Source organism: Pogoniulus pusillus, chromosome 25, assembly GCF_015220805.1.
Source record: "Pogoniulus pusillus isolate bPogPus1 chromosome 25, bPogPus1.pri, whole genome shotgun sequence".
NCBI lineage: Eukaryota > Metazoa > Chordata > Aves > Piciformes > Lybiidae > Pogoniulus > Pogoniulus pusillus.
Window position 1 is genome coordinate 18,481,729 of NC_087288.1, and position 22,806 is coordinate 18,504,534.

A 22,806-nucleotide genomic window follows, 5' to 3' on the forward strand; every position below is an offset into this window, starting at 1 on the left:
CCTTTTCTTGGGCGCCTCAGCTGCAGCCTGCTCTGCTTTGCAGATGAGGAACTCCAAGGGCAGGAGGCCTCTGTTCTCCAGCAGGAAGCTGCAGGCTCTGCTGGTGCCGCTGACCATGGCCCCGCAGTCGAGCAGCGCAGCAGGGCTGATGCTGTACTGGCTGAACACAGCCTTGGCTGACAGCCTCACTGGGATGGTGGCCACAGGCTCAGCTCCCGCACGCCAGCCAGGCTCCAGCACCTGCAACCAGGGCAGGGACTGGCACCTCCAGCAGACACCAGCCCCTGCCTCTGTCCTCTGACCACAGCCCAGCTGCCCACCAGCTCTGAAGGCCTCCTCCACAGCTGCATTTTCAGCCTCTCTTACAACTATGCAATGCTTTGGCTTGGCACAGTCCTTTGTTTGAACTTCCTGCACTAGGCAGGAACATCTGAGACCAGAGCAGGTGCTCCAGAGCCCCAAATGAACTGACTTGGAATGCTTCCACAGTTGGGGCAATCACCACCTGCCTGGCCAGCCTGGGCCAGGGTCCCACCACTCTCAGTGTCAAACACTTCTCCCTTCTCTTCACTCTGACTCTCACCCTTGAGTTTCAAACCATCAGCCCTTGTTCTGTCACAAGAGGCCCTGATCAAAAGTCTGTGCCCAGCTTTCTCACCAGCCCCTTCCAGCACTGCAAGGAAGGGCCACAAATGGCTTCTGAAAGCCTCTGCTGTATCCAGAGAAGAGAAAATTCCCCAGCTAAAGCTCTCCTGCCAGCAAAGCCCTGTCCCCCTGACACCCTCAGCCCAGGGGTGCTGACCCCACCTGCCCCAGGCGGCTCACCTGGCACAGCAGGATGGGTTTGCCTTCAATTGTGATCTCCCTCTGGGGCTGGAAGAGCAGCTGCACGCTGACAGCCTGCTGAGAGGCAGGCAGCAGCCCCCGCTGGGGCTGCACAGTGAAGTGGGAGGCCACGTCGCGGGTGCTGGGGTCTGCAGGGTGGAGCCTGAACCTGGGCAGGGAGGGAAGGAGGCAGGAATGGAGAAGACCTCTGTGGTGAGCAGCCCAGGTGCCAGCAGCACGGCCAGCACGGTGTGTGGCACCAACAACAAAGGACAAAAGCAAAGAGGCCAGCTGTGCTTGGGAGCCCCAGGGCCTGGCAGAGCTGGGCACTGCTGAGTGCTGGCAGCTCCCCTCCACCCCTGTGATTTTCCTTCCTCCTCTAAAGAGTCTCCTGAAGAGAAAGGACTTGGCCCTGGAAGGACCAAGAGAGCTCAGCAGGGAGTGACCCCAACTTCGGGCTCACAAAATCCCAGCGTGGTGGCAGTTGGAAGGGGCCTCTGGGGACCATCCAGTGCAACCCCCATGCTAAAGCAGGGCACCCAGGGCAGCTTGCCCAGGATCCCAGTGCCCAGGGGCTTTGGCAGTTCTGCAGAGAAGGAGACTGCTCAATCTCTCTGGGCAGCCTGCCCCAAGCCTCCCAGCGTCTTAAGGCCAAACAGGTTTCTAGTCACGGCCACATGCCCCTTGTCCTGTCCCTGGGCACCACTGACAAGAGCCTGGCCTGGGCCTTCTGCCCCCCACAGGTCCTTTAGCTCTTGCTGAGCATTGCTCAGATCCCCTCCTTCTGGGGCTGCTCTTCTCCAGGTTCAACAGCTGCAGGGCTCTCAGCCTCTGCTCCTCCCAGAGAAGGTCCAGGCCCCTCAGCAGCTTTGCAGCCTCTCTGGGACCCTCTCCAGCAGCTCTCTGTCTCTCTTGCACTCTGGGGAGCCCAAAACTGGAGCCAGGACTCCAGATGTGGTCTCTCTAGGGCAGAGGAAAGGCAGAGAAGATCCCTCGACCTGCTGGCCACACTCTTCTCCCTGCACCCCAGTGCTCAGTGACTCTCCTGCTGCTGCCTGCTGAGCTCTGAAGAACTGCTGGGCTGTGGCTGCATTCTCCATGGCAAGGGAGACTGCAGCTCAGAACAGGCCCAGTGCTCACACCCCCCCGAGGCAGGCAGCAGGACCAACCTGTAAGCAATCTTGTAGCGCCCTCGGTTCTGCAGGGACAGCACTTGCTTGGCCCTCCCCAGGACCTTCACGACTCCAAAGTCCACGCAGCCACCTCCACCTGCAGGACACCCACGGAGCCAGGGAAGGAATGGGGAGGGTGTTGGAGCTGCTGCAGACTGCACCCAGTCAGGAGTCAGGAGGGACAAAGCCCTGCTCAGCAAGTTTCCAGCCTTGCAAGTTTCCTCTGGCTCCTTCACTGCCCTTTCTCTCCCTACTCAGAAAGGACCTGCAGGGCTTAGTGGCCAAGGAGTTCAGGCTCCACCTCCTTGCTTCCACACACAGATTCAATCCCTTGCTCTGCTGAGCTGAGCCTTCAAGAGCTGCCAGCTGCTTGTTCACACCCCTGGGCTTTCAAAGCCCCCACAGCAAACCAACATGAAGGTGCCCACTTCAAGGTGCAGAGATGAGTGGGACAGGGATCTGGGTGACCTGAGAGTGCAGCACTCCACACAGCTGGCAAGATTCTTGTGTCATGGATGCGTGCTAGGTCTGCACTGCTGTCTCATCCCATCCCATCCCATCCCATCCCATCCCATCCCATCCCATCCTGTTGTCCACTTGCCAATGTAATGCAATCCACCTGAACTACTCTGCTCTGGGGGCATCCACTGACCTCCAGGAAGGGTGATGTCCAGAGCAACTTCATAAGCCTTAGCAGAGACTTGGATATTCTCAATCTGGAGCACGCCCTGGACATCTTCTGCATCTGAAACCTGAGGCAGCAAGAAACAAACCCTGCTGAAGTCACTCTCCTCAGTGTTTCTGGCAGACAAGGCAGGAGCAGTTCTTGTCTCTCCCAGCTGTGTGTAAAGCACCCTGGCAGGCAGCCACAAGAATCTGAAGGTGTCCCAGAGCAGGTGGCAGTGAAACTCAACTCTCTTGCAGCATCCTCACTGCAATGCAGCTTGGAAAGCACAGGGAACAAAACCCCAGGAGAGATTTTTTTTGCTCTGCCTTAAGAGCCTGAGAAGGAGACTCCACTGCACAACCTCTCTGGGCAGCCTGCTCCAGGGCTCCAGCAGTCTGACCCCAAAGATGTGGGAACCTCCTGGGTTCTGCTTTCTGCCTCTTCCCCCTTGTCCTGTCGCTGGACACCTCTAAGAGCCTGGCCCCATCCTCTTGCCCTCATCCTTCCGCTCGTGCTCAGCACCAAGAGAGTTCTAAGCAGCATCCTCCAGGGAGGCTCTCTGGGTGCTAAGGGCCCTGACAATGTGGGGACAGAGGAGACTCCTGAGAGCTCCTCCTCTGGCCCTCTCTGCCCTCGGGCACAGCCTCCACCGCCCAGGGCAGGGCTGAGCACTCTGCCCAGCTCTGCCAGGGAGGGCCCTGGCCCCTCACCTCTAGGCGGAGCATCTTCTCCACGCTGAGAGGCTTGGTGGGCCTGAAGCACAGCTGCAGACCAAGCTCCGCCTGGGGCCCGACCGTGCCCTGGCACTGGCACACGGAGAAGCCCTCGCCCAGGCTCTCCAGGCCGCTGAGCCGCCAGGCCACGGGCAGGGGGCAGCTGTTGCGCAGCACCAGGCTCCTGCTGTGCTCCCTGCAGAGACACCAAGGCGCTCAGTGCCACCTGTCTGACAGGCACACCAGCAGCCATGCCACCTGCAGCAGCCCTAGCCACGGCTCTGAAGCCATCCCTCAGGCTTTGCTCTTGCCCACAAGCCTGAGAGGTGAGGCCCTCAGGGAGAGCTTGGTGGTGAAGGGGACCCAACAGAAGGCAGACCCAGAGCAGCCACTTGACTCTCTCTGCACCAGCAGAGCAGGGGCAAACCCACCAGGACACCCATTGCTGGGGGCTACAGCTGGGGGCTGGCATGGGACATGCAAGCCAGCCAGGAAGGGGCAGCAAGAGGCTAGCAAGTGCTGGCAGCAAGAGGGCTGCTGGCCCAGCCTCCAGTCTGAGTGGCCACAGGGCAGGGAAGGTGAAGGGGAGCTTCAGCAGGGCCACCCATGGCAGAGTGACCATGACCTGACTGACCTTTTCAGAAGCACCCTGCCAAAACTCAGCTGCTTGGGGCTGACCCCCAGCTTCAGCTGCACCCCCTGGCAGCACAGCTGGAAGACCACTGGCTCTGGATTGTCCTTGATGCAGCAGATAAGTCTGTCTTGCACCAGGCCAACTGCAGTGGGGTATGCACAGACCCTCAGCTCCTGGCCACATCCCCAGCAAGAGAAGAAACACAGAGGAACACTCAGTGAGCAGCAGGAAGGGCTCCTGGGCTCTGCTGCTGCTGCTGCTTGTCCCACCTGCCTGTCCCCTACCTGCTTCTCATAAGGCCCCAGCTTCATGCAGGCAGGTTCCAAGACAAAGGTGTTTCCACAGCCATCCTGCTCAAAGGAGAAGTGCACCTCTGCCTCCCAGGGGCTGACATTGCAGATGGTGAACTTCTCACAGTTGCCAGGCTGAAGCAGAGCCTTGGACCTGTCCAGAGAAAGGGCAAAGGCTGCAGGGGAGCTCTGACAAGCAGCCTAAGACAAAGGATCACACCCAGGGCGCCTTGCATGCTGCCTGTGGTCATTCCCTGCTTCCTTTCATGCCCACCCCACGCTTGCTGTCTCCACCCCAGAGCTGTGCACAGGCCACTTCAAGAGGCTTTCTACAAAGCAGGAATTCAAAGGTTCCTGCAAGAACAGAAGCACAGCAGGCACCTGGCTTCCTCCCCTTCTCTGCTGGCTTTCCTTCCCTGCAGGCTCCCCAGAAAAGCTTTTACAAGAGGTCTGAAACAGTTCAGCTGCTCTCTTCCAGAGGAGCCAGGAGACTGCTGTGGTCCAGCTCTTGGGTGAGCCTGAGGGATGGAAACTGAAAGGGTTTGTTCCCCAGAGGAGTCCCACAGCTAACAAATGCCTCTTGGCACGGCTGTGGGACACTGTTTGGAGGGAAAGGCTCAAAAAAGGCCAAATGCTCTTTTGGTTTTTAAACTAGAAAGATGTCTGCAGCTGCAGGCATAGACTTTAGCCAGTGGTGAGGATCAGGAAAATGAAAACCCCATTCTCCCTGCCCTGCAGCTGCCTGTGTCCCACACTGATGGCTCCAACCAACAAGCCTTGCTGACACTGCAGGTTCACGGAGGCTTTACAAAGCAGCAGCAGAAAAACTGCTCCTTCAGATTGTCCACAGAGCTCCCAGCACTAGAAACAAACACCACAGAGCTCACCACCCACCCACTGAAGCTGAGACAGGGGCTGACAGGTCACCCCAAGCTGCCTTCAGGCTGGAAGCAGCATGTGGCTTTGGCCACCAAAGCACCCAGCAGCCGGGAAGATCAGCTTCAGCCCTCCCCAGCTCCTCCAGCACTCCTGAGCCTGTTATGTGCTCAGGTTCCCACAGTTTTCATCCTTCAGAGCCACCAAACTCCCAGCTCTCTGCCTGGTCCTGCCCTGAATTGTGCCACGGGCAGCACCTTTCTGACAGCACCAGATCCTGCAGATCCCATCCCAATACCCTGCTGCAGGCCAGCAGCACAGCTCAGGGGGACAGCACCTACCAGTCTCTTGCCTTGCCACACAGCAGCGGCCCGAAGTGGAACACCCCCGTGCTCAGGACATACTCTTTGAAGATGATGTCCTCAGCTGCCTTGTTCTTCCTGCAGCGAGGAAACACCACCCTGGGCACAGAAAGCAGGCAAGGAGGAGCTGTGAGATGATCTGAGCCACAAAGCTGCTCCCAAAGCCCAAACTCTGAGTGCTGCTTGAGGCCCCAGCATTGTTTCTCAGCTCCATGCATGGCAAGAGATGCTGGCTGGCTCGGGCAGGAGGGCACAGGCCTAGCAGGGAGGGGCAGCAGAGTGGGGTGGCCCCAGGGGCCAGCCTTACCGTGGCTCCTGGCTGATGCTGGGGCACAGGCAGGTGCCCCTGCAGTGCAGCTGGTAGCAGCGCTGCGTCCCCAGCAGCTCGAAATGCAGCCTCTGCTCGAACTGGCCCCGCACACTGGAGCTGAAGCGGATCTGCAGCTCCACCTGGCCCTGAGCAGGCACTACCCAGCGGTAGGGGCTCCTCCTGGCAGGGAAAGAGGAACCTTCAGACACTGCTGGCAGCAAAGGAGAGCAGCAGGAGCTGGGGGACTTGCCATGGTGCAGCCGGGCTGAGAAAGCTCCTTGGCAAGCTGGCGGTGAAGCAGAGGCATCCCTCCTCCCTCTCAGCTCACCTGGCAGACCTCTCTGGAGGTGGCACCGTGCCCACGTGGCTTTGGTCCCGCTCAGGGGAACGTCTGGATGGTCTCCTGGAGCCTGGCCTATGGAGACGTCTCCTGCCGCGGCCAGAGCCCTGCCCTGGCACCTTCGCTGCGGAGGCATCCCTGACACCATCAGGAGCCTCCTCCTCTGGCACAAGCAGGACAAAGCGCTGGAGGCCTCCTGCTGCAGCCACCTCTCGCTTGGCTGGGTAGCGAACCACAGAGTAGAGAGCAGGGGGGGGAATGGGAGGCCCTGAGGGACCCAGGCCCAGCTCATCCAGCACCTAAAGCAGAAGAGCAAACCTTGGTCATGCTCCTGGCACCTCCATCCTTACACCTCCTTAAAGACACTGAGCTGTTGGGGAGCTCTGGTGGCTTGAGGTGCAGCACAGCCCCTCGCTCTGCCCAGGCTGCTGGGCAGGCTCCAGCGCAGTGCCAGGACCTACAGGTGGCACCTGCAGAGGAATCTCTGCTCTGAGCCACTCGGGTGAGCTGCCCTGGCACCACCTCTCTTTCCAACCTGGCAGAGCAACAGGCAGACAAGAGGCCTGCACAGAGAGCACTCCCTCTGTGCCCCCAGCCAAGCCATAGGGGTTGCTGTGGGACTGCAGCAGCAGCCCAGGCAAGGCTCTGTGGCACTGTCCCCTGGGGGGACAGCAGGCCCCAGGGCCCACCCGGGGCAGGCTCAGCAGCAGAGCCTCGCAGGGCTTTACCTGCTCTGCCCTTGGCAGCTTGCCGCTGCCCAGGATGGTGCTCGCCACCTCTGCAGAGCTCTGCACCTCCACGTCCAAGCAGGGCACCCCAACTTCTCTGCTGCTGCCTGCCCCTGCTGCCTCTGCCCCTGCCAGCTGCGACACCTCGGGGCACTCAGCAGAGTTCGCTCTGCTCAGGAGCTCTCTCTCCCGATGCTCCTTCTTCTTGGCCCTCTGCAGCCTCCATTTGGAGGGCAGCTGCAGCTCTGCCTGGCTGGAAGGGGACAGGACACCCTGCACCCTGTCCCAGCAGGACAAAACATGAGCCACAGCTGCCCGCGACGCCTCGTACGCCCGGAACCTCAAGGCCAAGTCCTTCTGGCTGCCACTCTGGCCTGGCTCTTTGGCATCTGGCCCTGAGCAGCTCTCTGCTAGGGCAGCCTTGCTCTGCTTCCTCTGCTCTTCCTTGCAAGCATCAGAGCCTGGGTGCTCCTTGACAGTTCCCTTCTTGGCTGCCTTCTGCTTGCTGCTGGAGACATTGGTGCTGCTGCTGGATGTGTTTGTGCCCTGTGCAGGAGGAGCAGGAGACAGCCGTGAGCATTTCCAGGCAGGGACTCAAATGCTGCAGGACACTGAGGAACTTCCCAACAGCAGCCCAAGCCTTGCCCCAGACCTGTGCCGAGTGCTCTACAAACCTGAGCAGAACACAGCTGCTACCCACTGTTTAGCTTGACTGAAAGCAAAGCCCTTGGTGCCAGACCCAGAAGGAGGCAGCAACAGCCACAGAGGAGCTGTCCCAAGCTAGGCAGGGAGCTCCAGAGCCCTCCTGAGCAGTCGCTGGAGCACTCCTGACTCTTTGGGAAGCCTGCTGCTAACGGACACCTGGGGCCTGCTGGACTCTCCTGCCAGACATACAGGGGCAGAGCCCATTTCCCAGACAGGCCCTGGCTCACAGCTGGAAGGCACATGCAGGCTGGGCAGAAACACTGGACCAAAGCCATGCAGGGCTTCACAGAGGCTGTCTGGAGCTGTGTGCAGCCAACGCTCAAAGGCAGCACCATCCCAGCAGAGCAGCTCACCCACAAAGCCCTGGCAAAGCCCCCGGGCAAGCAGCAGCAGCATCCAACACCAGCTGTGGTTCCCCAGCCCCAGCCTCCAGCAGGCTGCCCAGCACCCCCTAGGCCTGCTGCATCCTCAGCAGTGCTGGGCCCAGGGCTCTGCTCATACAGCCACCCACCTGCCCGACCAGAGACTGCCTTCTCCTTCCTTGGTCTCTTCCAGGCTTTCTCTTGTCCTGCTTCCTCACATCTGCCTCCTTCTGGTGCTGCAGCCCCTGCTGCTGCCTGTGCCCAGGCTCTCCAGCCAGCTGCCCCAGCACCCTGCAGCAAGGCAAAGGAGAAACATCTCTGAGAGCCACCAGCAGAGCCCTGGGCTCCTGCAGTGCCACTGCTCTTGCACTGCACTTGCTGACCCCGAACCCACACAGAGCCCTTAGCACCTTGCCATAGACCTCCCTCAAGCTGGGCAGGCTGGGAATATCCCCAGGGAGCCAAGCGAGGAGGGGGCCTGCAAGGCCAGCCACAAGGAGGCTTTGCTGTTGCAAGAGCTAAGTTGTGCTGCTGCTGCAGGAAGCTCCACCTAGACAATGGCCAAAGACCAGGCCAGCATCGCTCCACACTCGTGCCTGAAGCTCTCTTTTCACTTCTCACTGCAAAGCAGCTCTCAAATCACTTACACCTACTTGTCCCTGCACCAGTGCTTAGAAGCACAGACTCACAGACTCCTTTAGGGTGGAAGGAATCTTGTAGATCAAGCCCAAGCCAGAACCCAGCACTGCCAGGTCACCACTGAACCATGTAGTGCCCTCAGCACCACAGCTACAGGGCTTTTTCAGTCCCTTCAGGGGACTCCACCACCACCCTGGACAGCCTGGGCCAGGCCCTGACAACCCTTCTGGGGTGCAGAAATTCCTCATGTCCAACCTAAAGCTTCCCTGATGCAGCCTGAGGCCATATCCTCTTATACTGTTGCATATGCCTTGGGACAAGAGACCAACCCCCACTTGGCTCCCATCTCCTCTCAGGGAGTTGAGGAGAGCCAGAAGATCTCCCCTCACTCTCCTCTTCTCCATGACAAACACCCCCAGGGTGCTCAGATGCTTCTCCCTGGCCCTGTTCTCCAGACTCTTCCCATCTTCCTTGCCCTTCTCTGGACATGCTCCAGCTCTTCAATGTCTCTCCAAAACTGAATCTAGGCTTTGACATGAAGCCTCCCCAGTGCACAGCACTAGGGGACAATCACCTCCCTGCTCCTGCTGCCCACACTACTGCTGAGCCCACCCAGGATGCTCACTGATGACAACTCTCCTTGCCCTGCTCCCTGGGCACAGCCTGCTCCTTATGCAGGATGGTCCCAGCAGTCAGAAAACACAGGCTGCAGGAACTCCCCTCCTGCAAAACAGCCTCTCAACAGCCAGGATTCCTGCTGGAACCCGGTTGGGAGCATGGGAAACCTGTGCCAGCTGTCCTGGGAGTTGTGCCTCACACATGCCCTCTGCTTTGGTGAGGAAAGGGGTGAAGATGATGGGAATCAGCACGATGAACTCAGAGAGGCTCACAAGGGCATGGGCAAGGTAAGCACAGAGCCCAGCTGCCTGCAGCAGGCTCTGAGCCCCAGGCCTCAGCACTAGCACGAGTGGAAGTTCTCAGCTCCCTGCAGGAAGGTTCCTCCTCTGCTGGCAGTCAGGCAGCTGGCAGGCACCACCCTTGTGCCGCTCAACATGGACACTTTGGGCCTCATCTCTGGAACCCTCCTGAGCTCCACCAAGGTCCCCAGAACAGGGACACCTTCTGGGGATGCTGTGCTGGGCAGCTGCCCACAGCAGGCTTACAGACCTCTGCTTCCTCTGCCGCTGCAGCTGTCGGATCCTGCTCTCCAGCTGAGCTTTCTGCTCCTGCGGGAGAGCATCGAACTCCTCCTCACCAAGCTCCCAGAGCTGCGCTACCTCCCTCCTGGCCGCTTCTTCCTGCTCCCGGCCTGCAGCAGGGACCAGAGGAGAAAGCATCAGCAGAGCTGTGCTGGGGCAGCTGTGAGCAGCCCCAGCTCTGGCCAAGCATTCCCCCTGCCAGGAGACAGCTGGGAGCTCACGGCCCTGCTCCTGGCTCCAGAGAACCCCAAAACCAGCACCAGGCTGGGAGCTTGTCTGCCTGGCTGGGCTCACTGCACCAGCCTGGGGGACACCTGGCTGCTGCTCAGACACTGAGCCACAGCAGCTTGCCCCTGTGGCCCAAGCTTCAGCACTGCAGACTGACAGAAGTCTCACGGCCTCAGCTCTGCTGCCTGTGAAGCAGCAATGAGCTGCAGCGAGGCAGGAGGGCAAAGGCTCCTGAAAAACCTCCCTCCAGCTCTGCTGCTGACCCAGAGACAGTGGGCAGGGATGAGGGCTCTGGAGAGAAGCCTCAGGAGGCAGGAGGACACTGAGTCTCACCTGCCCGCTTCTCTGCAGCTCTCTGCCTGGCTTGCCAAGAGGCAAAGTCCTGGTGCAGGTTCACGAGGTAGATGTGGGGTCGGTTCCCCACAGCTCGCAGCAAGCAGAGCAGAGCAGAGGCTGTGCTGCCTGCAAAGGAGGTCTGCAGGCCATCAAACACCACTCCCTGGGAACAGTCACTCAGCTGTGAAGAGAGGCCAAGAGAAGGTTAGCTGTGGCATGCCTGCAGCTCTGGGCCAGTCGCTGAAGCCATCTGGCAAAGAACATCACCCAGCTGGCACAAGCTCTGAGCTTTCCCCACGGCCCTGCCAGCTGATGGCATCTGCAGCTTCCCCTGAGGAGCGCAGGACTCCTCCTCTCCCAGCCCTCCCCCTCCATCAGGAAGGTCTCCATTGCTCCCTGGCCACGCACCTGCAGCCTTTCGGACAGGATGGCCACCAGCAGCTCCTCGGGCAGCACGCAGCTCCCCAGGCCCAGCCCTGCTGCCACGCTGCCGCCGCGGCTCAGCCTGCCTTTGCCCCCAGAGCTGGACTGGCGCAGGGGGGAGCTGAGGATGGCCCTGGTGCTGCGCCGCCACCGGAGAGCAGCAGCTGCCCCTAGACCTGCAGAGGGCACAGAGAGCTCAGGGGGCTGCTGTGGGGTGCAGGCAGGCATCTTCCAGCCCAGCGGGCACCCTGGCATGGACACTGCACTCGTTGCTTTCCAGAAGCAGCTCTTTCCCTGCTCTCCTCTTAAGTGGCAGAACAGACCAACCTGGCACTGTATGTGCAAGCCAGAGAGGTTTGGATGCGTTGCCCAACTCCCACTGCGCATCGCCACCGCAGCTAAGACCTCCTCAGGAGACAACCCTGACGGGGACCCAGGACCTTCTCCCTCCCACCATCTTTCAACCCAACCAGGTTCAATGCTGAACCATGCAAAACAACCCAAGGCAGGGCCAAGCTCTGGCGTCACCCTGCAGAGCTCAGGGCACCACAAAGGCTCCTCAAAGTGTCTGGTCTAACGTGGAGAACAGCTCCATGTGAAAGAGCTGCCTGAGCTGCCAGCAGCTCCAGGGAAACCTCTGGAGGAAACACCTCAGCTCCAGCACAGCTCTCATCTCAGACTGCTCTGGGAGCTCCTGTCCTTCCTCTTGTGCTTGTCAAGCCACCAAGTCAGTCCCCTCATGCTTAAGGCTCCCCGAGAGCCCCTGCTCGAGGTTGTGCTCCTGCTCGGCAGCCCGCAGAGCAGGCAGCTACGATGGGCTTTGTGCCCAGCCAGTCTCCTTACGTCCATCCTTTGCCTGCTGCCGCCTGGCAGCCATGGCACACAGCGCCCGGGCACGACGCCCTGCCTGGCTGCTCCCGGCCGCCAGGGCCTCGCTCACCACGGCCTCCAGGGACAGGCAGGCAGCGCCATAGTGCTGGGCCACGGCAGGCGCTGCCGACGTCTTGCCTGCAGAGAGAGGAGGCTGCGTGAGGACACCTGCACCTGGAGGGTTTTCCAGGGACAGCTTCTGCCAGGCCCCAGATCAGCTGAGCTCTTCAGCCCCTCCGTAGCCACTTCAAGCCTGGGCCCAGGGGGCTGCTCACAGCCCTGTCCCACCACCACTCAGGCTGTCCCCTGGCCTATGCTGCTTGGCACAGCCTCAGCCAACCTCCGGGCACAGCTCGGGGGCAGTCGGGCTCGGGACTGCTCCACAAGGCCATGCGGACCCCAGGCACTGTGCTGCCGTGCAGCAGCGGGGACATGGTGTGCTGTAAGGTCCAAATCATGCCTAGAGCACATCTCCACCACAGGCCCCAAACACCTGCCCCAATACCCACCTTGGCCCCCCCTTCCCACTGCCTCTTCCCGGCTGGAAGAAGCAAGAAAGCAGACAAAAGCTTTGGCACCTCTCAGTCTATCACAGCCCCCATCTTTGGCCTTGTCTTGCAGCTTGGTTTGTGACAAACACAGGGCACGACCCTAGCCCTGTGCAGCCTCCTTGTGTTGAGAGCTAACTCCGGACTGCTTCCAGGGCTGCTGTTACCTGTCGCTGCTGGCCAAAGAGCCCCTCCAAGTGCTCCAGCGCCCAGCAGAGCTGCTTGTTTGCTGCTGCTGCTTTGTTTGCTGTGCGCCTCAAGTGCCTCTGTGTGCCACGGCTCTCTGCATCGTGCGTACCTGGGGGCTGCCCAGGGCCGGCAGCCTCGACCCTGCCTGATGGAGCCCGATCCAGGTAAGGCCTTGGTAACGACCCAGCAAGGAGCTGCGGCACCGGGAGCTGCCGGCTCGCCGCTCCGGCTGCCGCGCCAGCCCGAGGGGCTCCTTGGCATACCCAGCACTGGGTCGCAATGCTGCAGCCCGCAAGCCTGGAGCCTGCTTTGCCCAGGCTGCCGACCCTCCGATGGCTTCCCGAGTGCCACGGCAGACTCCTCTCGTCTGCGGCAGCCTCCTCAGACCACCTGCGCAGTGCGGAGCGAAGCAGCAGCCCAGCCCCGTCCCACCCTCCCCACCTGCAGCCGCCAGGTGCCTGCACTGCGCACGGCGCCGCTGGTGCTGGTGCAGCGCTGCCAGCGAGTCCTGAACCGGCACTCGCCCAATGCCTTCGCTGGGGCTTGGCAAAGCTCCTGCTCAGCCTTTCCAGCGGCACTCTGTGCTGCGAGGCTCGCTGGCTGTGACAAACGCTGGCTGAAGGCTTGCCCTGAGCCATGCATGTGGCTGTATGGATACCTTCTGCCAAGCAGCTGCAGCGAGTGCAGCGCAGGGTCTGGCTGTGCTAATTGTCACTAAGCTCGGGGACCTTTGCTTGGTGTAATTCATCAACTCTTGGGTAGTTTTTAGATCGGCCTCGTTGCAGTTCACTCCTAACCCAGATTCAAACCCTTTCTTAACACATGCTCACCCTGTCTGGGGGGATGAGAGCACAGCTGCATGGACACCAGAGGAGCCACACGCTGGCACCAGCTGCTGGAGCCCTGGGACCACATCAGCAGTGCTGTGCCTCAGCTTACGGCGCTTCAACTGGCCAACCAAGCACCACGGTGCACCAGGACACACCTCCCCTGCTTCCCCCCTCCTTGCAGCTCAGGGCTGTAGCTCAGGTACCTGTCAGGGGTGCCCCATGGATGATGACCACGATCCCTTTGCACTGTGGGGCTGCAGCTCCTGCACCAGGCACAGCAATGCCCAGGTGGTGGGCGAGTGCCCTATGGAATGGGCTGACCTCCAGCTCTTCTCTGGTCTTCTTGCTGCTCCTGGTGCTCTGCTGAAGCTCTGCTGTGCAGAAACAGGTACAAGAGTCAGCCTCCTGCCTCCCTGGGACTCTCATCATCCTCCTCACCAGTCCCTCACATCCAGGGAGAGGAGACTCTGCTGAAAGCAATGTCACAGCCCTGGGCTCACCAGCCCCTTCCTTCCAGCTTATGCAGCTCAGGCTCTGCCCTAGATGCTGCTGAAGCTGCCCAGACTGAAATGGGGTGGCAGGAAGAGGAAAGCAGAGCAGGCAGCAACACCTACAAGGACTGAGCCGAATCTCCTCCCATGAACTGTCTACGTGGTCCTCCTGGCAGTTTGCCCCCAGGCTCTGCTGTGTAAGGAGGGCACAGGAAGAAAGGGGCATCTGACATGTCCTAGGGAGAAGCTCCATCTGGGGATCACCCATGAGCTGGCTTCTGTAGAGATGTCCCTGCAGCAGATGTGGCTGGACTCTGAATTCCCCAGAGCAGCCCTTAGGTCACCCACAGCCACCTCAGCCTGCAGTGCCAGAGAGGACAGCAAAGGTGCTGCCCTGCCTAGGACAGCTTCACTGTCGTCCTGATGCCAGCAGCTCCTGGGGCAAAGGTGCTCATTTGGCAAAGCTGAGGAACACTTCTCAGGCCTCTCACTTGTCCCTGTCCTCCCTGCATGGGGACATTCTCATTCTTTCCCCAGACAAGCCAGAGAGGAGCTGGCTGTGTTAGTGTGAAGCTAGCTAGAATGTTTTGGTGAGAAGAAGTAGATGACAGGCTGTGAAACAGTGGTGATGTCTACTTCCCTCCTAGGCTTGCTGAGCTGGATAAGAACAAGACTGTATAGAATCATGGAATCATAGAATCAACCAGGTTGGAAGAGACCTCCAATAGATAAGGCAGATGCTCTCTCTTGGGGCTGTGGGCTGCATTTCTCTCTCTAACCTAACCTGCTGTCTCTCTGATTAAGCCACCTGCTGCCTAACCTCCCTGGCCAACCCTCCAATCTTCCTTGGGCATGAGGCAGTGTCTGGGCTAAGGTAGAGAGGGATGGGAGAAGGTGGAAGGGTGGTTGGGAGGAGGACTCAGGTTTCTGGGAGGGCTGTTGTGTTTCTGTATCACCTTTTAACTTGGGTATTTCTGTCTGTAACTGTACATACTGTAAATAGCTGCTGGTGTATTCTGCTAAGATGGCAATACAAAGCTTCATTCCATTTCCAGAGCCAGCTGAGTCTAGTCTGGGTGATATGCACAGTGTGTGGGGGCAGGGAACACTCAAACCATCACACTGGCTTTGGTTGCACTCATGGCTGCCGCAAGTCACAGAGTTTCACCCTGGACTTGTTCCACCAAGCTGGGCACTGAGGACAACAATGTCAAACCTTCAGCCTCGTCCTGGGCCGTTGGCTCCTCTGTCTTGGACTGGGCCTGCTGCTCCTGCAGCCTCTCCTGGGCCTGCCAGACCTCCAGCAGCTCTGGGGGCAGCTGCTCCCCTGGGCTCCGTGGAGGCAGCAGCAAGGTCCTGCAGCAGTCGTAGCCTTCCAGCGCCCGCAGGAGCTGTGCGTGGGGAAGGGAAAGCACAGGTGGGAGGCACTGCTGGAGCTGCAGCCCAGGAGCAGGCCCCCAGCCAAGCCATCTTCACAGCACCACACAATTGCCAGGGGGGGAAATGACCTCAAAGAGCCAGCTCCAAGCCCCCTGCCATGGGCAGGGACACCTCACACTACATCAGCTTGCCCAGGGCCACATGCAGCCTGGCCTTAAAAACTTCCAGGCATGAGGCTTCCAGCACCTCCCTGGGCAACCAGTTCCAGTGTCTCAGCACCCTCATGCTGAAGAGCTTTTCCCAACACCCAGTCTGAGTTGCCCCTCCTCTAGCCTAGAGACATCGCCCCCTCTCCTGTCACTGCCCAACACCCTAAAAAGGCCCTCCCCAGCTTTCCTGTAGCCCCCTTTGCATACTGGAAGGCCACAATAAGATCTCCTCGGAGCCTTCTCTTCTCCAAACTGAACAGGCCCCAACTCCAAGCCCAGAGCAGAGCAGTTCCAGCCCTCTGATCACCCATATGGCCCTTCTCTGGATACGTTTCAGCACCTCCAGCTCTTCCCTGTAACAGGGCTCCAGAAGTGGGCACAGTGCTCCAGCTGGGCTCTCACCAGAGCAGTGCAGAGGGGCAGAACCACCTCTCTCCACCTGCTGCCCACACTCCTCTTGATGCAGCCCAGGATCTGGTTGGCTCTCTGGGCTGCAAGTGCACACTGATGGCTCATGTTGAGCTTCTCAGCCACCAGCACCCCCCAAGTCCTTTTGTTCAGGGCATCTCCCTCATGCCCTCCTCTCAACACCACAGAGCAGCCAAGCCCCTCCACAGCCTGCCAGCACAACAGGCTGCCCCTGAAATGCCACCAGGTTTTTGCCCTGGCTTCTGTCTCCATCTCCCTGGCACAGGAAAGGCAATGCTGCAGTGCCCTGAGGCTCCAAAAAGTTGGCTATGGGCAGCAGAGCTCCTCTCTTACCTGCTCCTCAGCAAGGTACTCCTGGTCAAACTCCAGCGAGTAGAATTCAATGGGGAACTCACAGGGGTTCCTCACCACCACTGTCCCCTCTGTCCCAGGGCCAGAGGGCAGCACTGGCCCCAGGTCCAGCACTTGAGGCTGGAACTCCAGGCGTGGCTCCAGCCCACTTCCTGAGAGCAGCAGCTGCAGGTGCTGGCTGCTCTGGCAAACGCTGATCTTCAGCTTGCTGCTGTAGGGCTTCTGAAAAGAGAGAAGCACACAAAGCACCTCCGTGGTGAAGTGCCAGCTGGCAGAGCCTCCAATTCAGCCCTTGCCCCAAGGCCAGAGCTGGCAGCAGCACCTCTGAGGTGAATGGAGAACAGCAAAGAGGACAGGGAGGGGTGGCTGGGAACTGAAAAAGGGAGACTCAGACTCCAGGGATGCTGAGAGTGCTGAGCCTGTGTCCCAGGCTGCCCAGAGAGGTGGCAAACGCCCACCCCTGCAAGCCATGGCTGGAACACTGCACTGCTCAGGAGAAAGCCCCTCGGGGTTCTGTGGCCCAGACAGAGCAGCTGAACAAGAGGGGCACAGGACTCTCCCTGGCCAGACAGCAGCAGGGTCCTCTGCTCAGGGCTTGGCTCTCCAAACCCCCCCTGCACAGGCTGCGGCAGGGGAAGCTGAGCTGGCAGAAAGCTCCAGTGGAGGCAGAGCTCAGCTCCTGCTCTCTCCCTGGGCTCTCCTCACCACACTGCCCTGCCAGACCTCCTGGGGGTGACACCTGCCCAGCTCACCTCTTCCACGGGGGCAAACCTGACTTGCAGGTTGCACCACTGCCCGGGGGCCAGGACTCCAGCTGAGGGAAGCACCTCAAAGACAGGGGCCTCGGCCTTCAGCTCCTGACGCCTGCTGGCTGGGAAGTGCCTGTTCCCCTGTGCACAGAAAGCAGAGCTGGGAGCTCTCCCTGGGCTGGGAGGCCAGAGCTGGGCTCCTGCACTGCTGACAGTCACAGGCTGAGAGCACCCATCCCACCCAGGTGTGGCCACCGCTGGCCTACAGCTGCTGGCAAAGCACAGAGGCAGCACAGGCAGCTGGGGAGGCTGCTCCTCAGAAGAGGAGCGATGGCTGAAGAGGGCAGAGAAGTGAAGCAGCAGATGGTGACCAGGCCCAGGGGAGCCTCCAAGGCCTCCTCACACCAGCTGCAGCCCAAGGGCTCAAGCAGCCAGGGGAGCAGAGAGGGGAAGCAAAGGCAGCCAAGACTCCAGTTGCACCTTGGCTGTGCTTTACCTGCTGAGCAGCCCCAGCCCTGCTGACAAACCACCGACAGGGCACTTGCAGGGGATTGTAGAGCCGAGTGGTCTCCTCCCGGCACTGCCCACACTGCACCCTGGAGAACTCCAGCCTGTCCCTGGAGAGGCACAGGGATGGCACAACCCCCTTGGCACGGAGGAGGACGCGGAACGTGGGGCCTGCTGCCACCTGGGGAAGGACAGAGCAGACAGGTGAGGTCCCAGGGCACATCTGCTGCCATCCCAAACCTGCCACCTGCCCCAAAAGGTGGCGTAGGCACAGGGAGGGAAGGAGGCAGGTGGCACCTTGATGGGCAGCAGCACTTCCGTCTCTCCCAGGGGCAGAGTGGCACTTTGGGGGTCCAAGCACACAGTGAAGGTCCTGCTCTCAGAGCAGGGCAGCTGCTTCACGCACTCCAGGTCCACACTGAAGCCTTCAAGAGATGAAAAGGAAGCAGCTGAGGCACAAGTGACAGCAGATGGGGCACGAGCACCTCAAGGCCACACCAGTGTCCTGGCTGGCAGCTCTGGGAAGGATCCTTTGCGTCTCCAGAGAAGCTGCTGCTGCTCCTTCTTCCTTCTCACTGCTCCAGGACCAAAGCTTTGCACAGCCACAGCCCAAGGCCCACGGGGGAAAGGAAAACCTTTCAGGTGTGGAGCTGCAGCAAGGCCAGGCAAGGACACTCAGAGGAGAGCTCCAGCTGAGATTTCCCCATGCTGTGGTGCTCCCTGAAGGCAGCTGAGAGGAGACATCTGAGCACCCTTCAGACACAGTGAGGCACCGTTTGCTGCTGCTACAGCCCTGCCTCAAGGGCTCTGCCACCAGCCTCTTGTGATACACCAGAGACCCTCTCAGGCTCTTTCCTCAGGGCAGGCTGAGCACAAGTGCCATGAGCTCAGCAACTTCAGATGCAGCAGCTCACCACCACCAAAGCTTCAGCTCTTGGCAACACAAGGCAGGAGAGTGCAGAGAAACTCAGACAATGCTCCTGGCAGCCAAGAGCAGAAGGTGCCGAGAGGTGACTGAGGGCATCGCCCACCCAGCCCTTGCAGCCAAGAGTTAGGGCAGCCACAGGCAGGCCACAGCCAAGGAGGACAGAGCTGCACCAACAAGCACTCCAGAACTCTCCCTGGCCACTGGCTCAGGCTGAGCTGGCACAGGCAGCTCCTGCAAGCTCCCAGGCAGTGTGCCCAGCACTGCTTACCTGTGCCACGCAGGACCTGCCCGTGGACTTTGAAGGACACAGGTAACTGCCCCGGGTTGGTGACCTTCACAGTGCGCTTGTGGGTGCCACCAAGAGTGACACAGCCAAAGTCCAGGATGTACTCAGGCAGCTCAGCTCTGCTGGGAGGAGGGAGGGCACTCCTGAAACCACAGCCTGGCCACGCTGCCATGCAGATGGCAGATGCAAAGCCAGTGGCAAAACTCAGCTCCAGCCCCTAAGACCCAACAGCTGACCACCTGGGGACAAGACTTAGGCAAGTGCCCAGCGGCACCCTCCAGCACAGCTGCTTTCCAGTGCTCACTGCCCACAGCTCCTGTGCCACTGCACACAAGTCCTCTGCACCCCCACTGCTCTCGCTGGAACTGCTGAGGCTGGGCTGCAGCCCAAGCCTGAAACTGCTTCAGAGCCTTGTCAGAAGATTCTGACAAGGAAATCTTCCCCACTCTGCACCCAGCCCTGTCCCCACAGCCCCAGGGACCGCAGCCACCAACACCTGGGAGACCACAGGAACCTGCTGTCCAGAGCTGTCCCACTGGGAAACACAGCAAGGATCTGCTCTGCAGAGCATCTGCTGCCTGTGCTGGAGCAGGCCATGCCTGTGCCTCAGCATGGAGGGGCAGAGGGAAGCACCAAGCCACCCAGGACAGCCCTGCAGCGCCACCAGCAGCCGAGGCCTCTGGCTGAGCCTCTGCCACGCTGCTCTCTTGGCCGAGTGTGGTCTGCTGCAACCAAGAGGCCAGCTCCAAGCTGCCTCTTCTAGAGCTGCTCAGCAGAGATGATGTCTGTGCTGTCTGGAGGGGCCTCAAGGTCTGCACTGGGTCCCCTCAGCTCTCGGAACAGAGCCCAGCACCCCTGGGGAGCTGAGCTCACCCAAAGCTCAGGGAAGTGAGGACACTCAGCTGCTCACAGGGAGCATGGCAGAGCTCCAGGAGCAAAGCCTTTCTGATGCCCACGGCTGCTCCTAGCTCTGCAGACACCAACAGCTCCCAGCAGCAGGGGGGCACTGCTGCCTGGCACCCCCAGAGCACCTGCAGGTGGCTCTGGATGTCCCTACTCACTTGAGAAGCCTGCGGCGAGCAGAGCGCTGCTGCTCAGAGGCAGCTTCCTCTGGGGTGCTGCAGGCCAGAGCCTCCTGCTGCCCCAGGATGTGCTGCTTGAGCAGGAAGTCCTCCAGCTGCAGCTGCAGCCCAGTGTCCAGCTGAGGCAAGGGAAGAGAGAGGCTGCTCAGCAAAGTTTCTCAGCCTGCCCTTGTGGAGAGGGGGGATGGAGTCCTCCTGGCTCGCTGCTCACTGCCTGGGACACCTCCAGCTCTTCTTGCCAGGACTTGATCTCCAGAGCTACCAACCCCAGCATTTCCACCTGCCCAGGCACTGCTAGCAAAGCTCAGCTGGTCAGACACAGGCAGACCAGCCAGGACCTTCCCAGAGCTCCAGGTGTTTGCCTGCCCCCCAGGTAGGGCCAAAGTAGCTTGGATAAAAGCCTCCTTGAACAGGAGGCCTGGAGAGAGCCTCCTGGAGATGAACACTGAGAGCACAGGCCCAGGGCCAGCTCAGGTTGCTGCTAGCAAGCTCTGCAGAGCTGACAGGCCTTGGCCTGGGAGCAGCCCAGATGGCCTGCACCACTACCATGGGGCACCATCAGGTCACCCACTTGAGCATGGCCTGCAGGATCTGCCTCAGGCTGCCAGGAAGCTCATCCAGCTGCAGCAGGTACAGCTACCAGAGGTGCACAGCCCCTGGCACAACACCCAGCTGATGATGGGCACAGCTAAGTGTGGGCAGGGGGGTCTCACACAGTGTTAGCAGGGCACCAAGAGGCCTGTTGTGGGGTACAAGGGGATGGAGGGACACAAGGGCAAGAGGGTGGCCAAAAAGGGCAGCAGCTGTTCTCACCGTGGTGTCCAAGTCTGGGGGTGTTGCTGTGGCTGATGCCTCCACCAGGACAGCAGCTCCATCCCTCTCACTCTCCTCTGCCATCTCCTCTGCCAGCTTTCTCCTCAGATCCCTGAGGAGCTTCTCATACTTCTTGTTTCCTGAGGGCAGAACCCCCCCCCAAGATGGCAGCATGGGCATCTCAGCTGGGCAGCCCCACTCTGGACACCAGCTCTCCCAGAAACGCTCCTCCAGCAGCTCTGGGCACTGCCTGCTGCTCCTCTTGCCTGCATCCTCCTCTTTACCTCTACACATCTTCCTCCCACAGAGAGGCAGCTCAGCCCCTGCCAGCTGATGCAAAGCCAATCCTACCAAAACCCCTGCCTGCAGCTGCCCGGCAGCTTAGCAGGGCTGCAGCAGATCCGCTGCAAGCTCTCCAGGGTGGCTCCTGGGACACAGCCCACGGGGAATTCTGGAGACTCAGGAAGCAACCAGTGATGCTCTGACAGCCCTGGAACCTCCAGCCTTGCAGGTGTGACAGGGGGGAAGAAGCAGGGCAGCATCCCGAGGAGCAGACAGGCAGTGCTCACCTGAGATGTTCCTGGGCAGGTCCAGGCAGATCCTGGGAAAGCCTCCCTCTCCTCTCAGGGAGATTTCTTCTGTTTCCAGGTGGCCCACTTGGATCTGCAAAGTCTCACAGAAGACCCCAGGCACCTCTGGCAAGTAATAGATTTTCAGCACCTGCTGCTGGCCAGCTCCAACAGAACCCTGCAGGCAGAAGAAGGAGGCAATGCACCAAAGAGGCTTTGCTGGAGGCCTGGCTCAGACACTTTCTCCTCTACAAAACGATACCAGACAACAGCATCTCCCAGCTTTCCTCTTCCCAAAAGTTTATCTCCTGCTCCAGGATGCCAGAGATCCTGCAGAGGGCTGCTAGGGATCCCAGAGTGCCAGCACTGTGAGGCTTGCAAAGGATCTCTGAAGATCAGCCACTTCCACTTGCCTGCTAAAGCAGGGCACTCACAGCAACTTGCCCAGGGCCACCATGGCCAGCTGGGGCTGGAATCCTTCCACAGCAGCAGGGTGCATTCTCTCAGCACAGCTTGGCCTTTGCTCAGCACCAGCACAGTTCTGCTACTCACAGGCTTTGCCCTCAGCTAGCAGTAGCCAGGATTGAACCAGCCAAAGCTCTGGCATCAGCCCAAGGCAAGGCAAGGAAAACCAAATGCCCCAGCTCTCTGCAGGGCCAGCAGCTCCTGGCACAGCCCCTCAGTTCTGTCCACTGGACAGGGAACTACTGGAGAGAGTCCAGAGCAGACTACAAAGCCAGTGGTGACCTGGCAGTGCTGAGTTCACAGCTGGCCTTGAGGAGCTGGAAGCTCTCTCCCAGCCAAAAGGATTCTGTGATTCCATCACTCTCAGCAGAGGCAGCTCACAGCCCTGTCTGCTGCCCTGGCATTTTCCCTCCCTCTTCTTTCTCCCCACGTTTTTCTCTCCAAGCCCATCCAGGGCAGGCTGGCACAGGGTCGCTCCTGTCTGCTTTGCCCATGCTCACCGTGCTGGGCACCACCAGGGGCAGGCCGGGCAGGGGGCTGCGGGCAGTGGCTGTACAGGGACTCGGCACCATGAAGGTGAAGGGCAGCTTCCCGCTGTTGTGCAGCGTCACCTCCGCCTCCGTGACCGCCTCCCACGGCTGCAGAGAGGACAGAGGAGTGGGCAGTGAGACACAGGCCTGCCACTGGCAGGAGAGCACACAGAAGCAGCACAGCAGAGAAGCAGAGCAGAGGCAGGCACTTGACTCTCGCAGCTGCACCTGGGCAACCCCAGCCACAAGGGCACTCGTGACCCTGCACGGGACCTGAGCTTTGTGGCACCGTGCAGAGGGGCAGCACCAAACACCCAGAGATCAGGCAGGAAAGCAGAGAGGAGCAGAGCTCTTTGCACCCTCAGGTGGCACCAAACACTTGGCTGAAGCAAAGCAGGCAGCATCAAGACAGCACAGAGGCAAAGGCACCTGCAGAGCTTGCAGTGACAGCAATAGGGGAGATGGTAGAGGGCCAGCAGCTGGAAACAGCTGGGGGGTGAACTGAAAAGTGAACTGGGGGGGGACTCTGGGACATTGCCCACAGCTACAGCGACAGCCAAGCCCAAGGGAACTTCCTCTTGGCCTTCTGTGCTTGCTGAACCAAGAGCACTACAGCAGCAACCCCTGCAGCTCAGGCTCTGGCAGCAGAGCAGCAGTTGACTGGCTGAGGGGCACAGCCCTCTGGAGATCAGTGCTGGCATCCTGCTTGCCCCAGCAGGCACCTTTAGTTGCCTGCAAGAGGAGGACTTGACAGCTTTGCTGGGCTGCAGA

General features: G+C 60.2%; 1 protein-coding gene across 1 annotated transcript in view; it reads right to left on the reverse strand.

Moving 5' to 3' along the window:
* The window catches only part of LOC135186411 (hydrocephalus-inducing protein homolog), a 60,346-nt gene that overhangs the window by 12,503 nt on the left and 25,037 nt on the right, over positions 1-22,806 (reverse strand). The window contains exons 26-54 of the mRNA XM_064164056.1: positions 22,006-22,143; positions 21,041-21,218; positions 20,472-20,611; positions 19,638-19,777; positions 18,559-18,695; positions 17,660-17,787; positions 17,352-17,543; positions 16,859-16,996; positions 16,089-16,328; positions 14,954-15,128; positions 13,450-13,617; positions 12,526-12,806; positions 12,020-12,119; positions 11,653-11,817; positions 10,795-10,985; positions 10,384-10,567; positions 9,791-9,932; positions 8,134-8,275; positions 6,918-7,463; positions 6,178-6,488; positions 5,847-6,029; positions 5,519-5,638; positions 4,296-4,455; positions 4,012-4,184; positions 3,375-3,573; positions 2,650-2,749; positions 1,995-2,094; positions 826-994; positions 2-240 (exon numbers count right to left, since the gene is read on the reverse strand). Coding sequence (XP_064020126.1) covers positions 2-240; positions 826-994; positions 1,995-2,094; positions 2,650-2,749; positions 3,375-3,573; positions 4,012-4,184; positions 4,296-4,455; positions 5,519-5,638; positions 5,847-6,029; positions 6,178-6,488; positions 6,918-7,463; positions 8,134-8,275; positions 9,791-9,932; positions 10,384-10,567; positions 10,795-10,985; positions 11,653-11,817; positions 12,020-12,119; positions 12,526-12,806; positions 13,450-13,617; positions 14,954-15,128; positions 16,089-16,328; positions 16,859-16,996; positions 17,352-17,543; positions 17,660-17,787; positions 18,559-18,695; positions 19,638-19,777; positions 20,472-20,611; positions 21,041-21,218; positions 22,006-22,143 — 5,279 coding nt within the window. The remainder of the gene's footprint in view (position 1; positions 241-825; positions 995-1,994; positions 2,095-2,649; positions 2,750-3,374; positions 3,574-4,011; positions 4,185-4,295; positions 4,456-5,518; positions 5,639-5,846; positions 6,030-6,177; positions 6,489-6,917; positions 7,464-8,133; positions 8,276-9,790; positions 9,933-10,383; positions 10,568-10,794; positions 10,986-11,652; positions 11,818-12,019; positions 12,120-12,525; positions 12,807-13,449; positions 13,618-14,953; positions 15,129-16,088; positions 16,329-16,858; positions 16,997-17,351; positions 17,544-17,659; positions 17,788-18,558; positions 18,696-19,637; positions 19,778-20,471; positions 20,612-21,040; positions 21,219-22,005; positions 22,144-22,806) is intronic.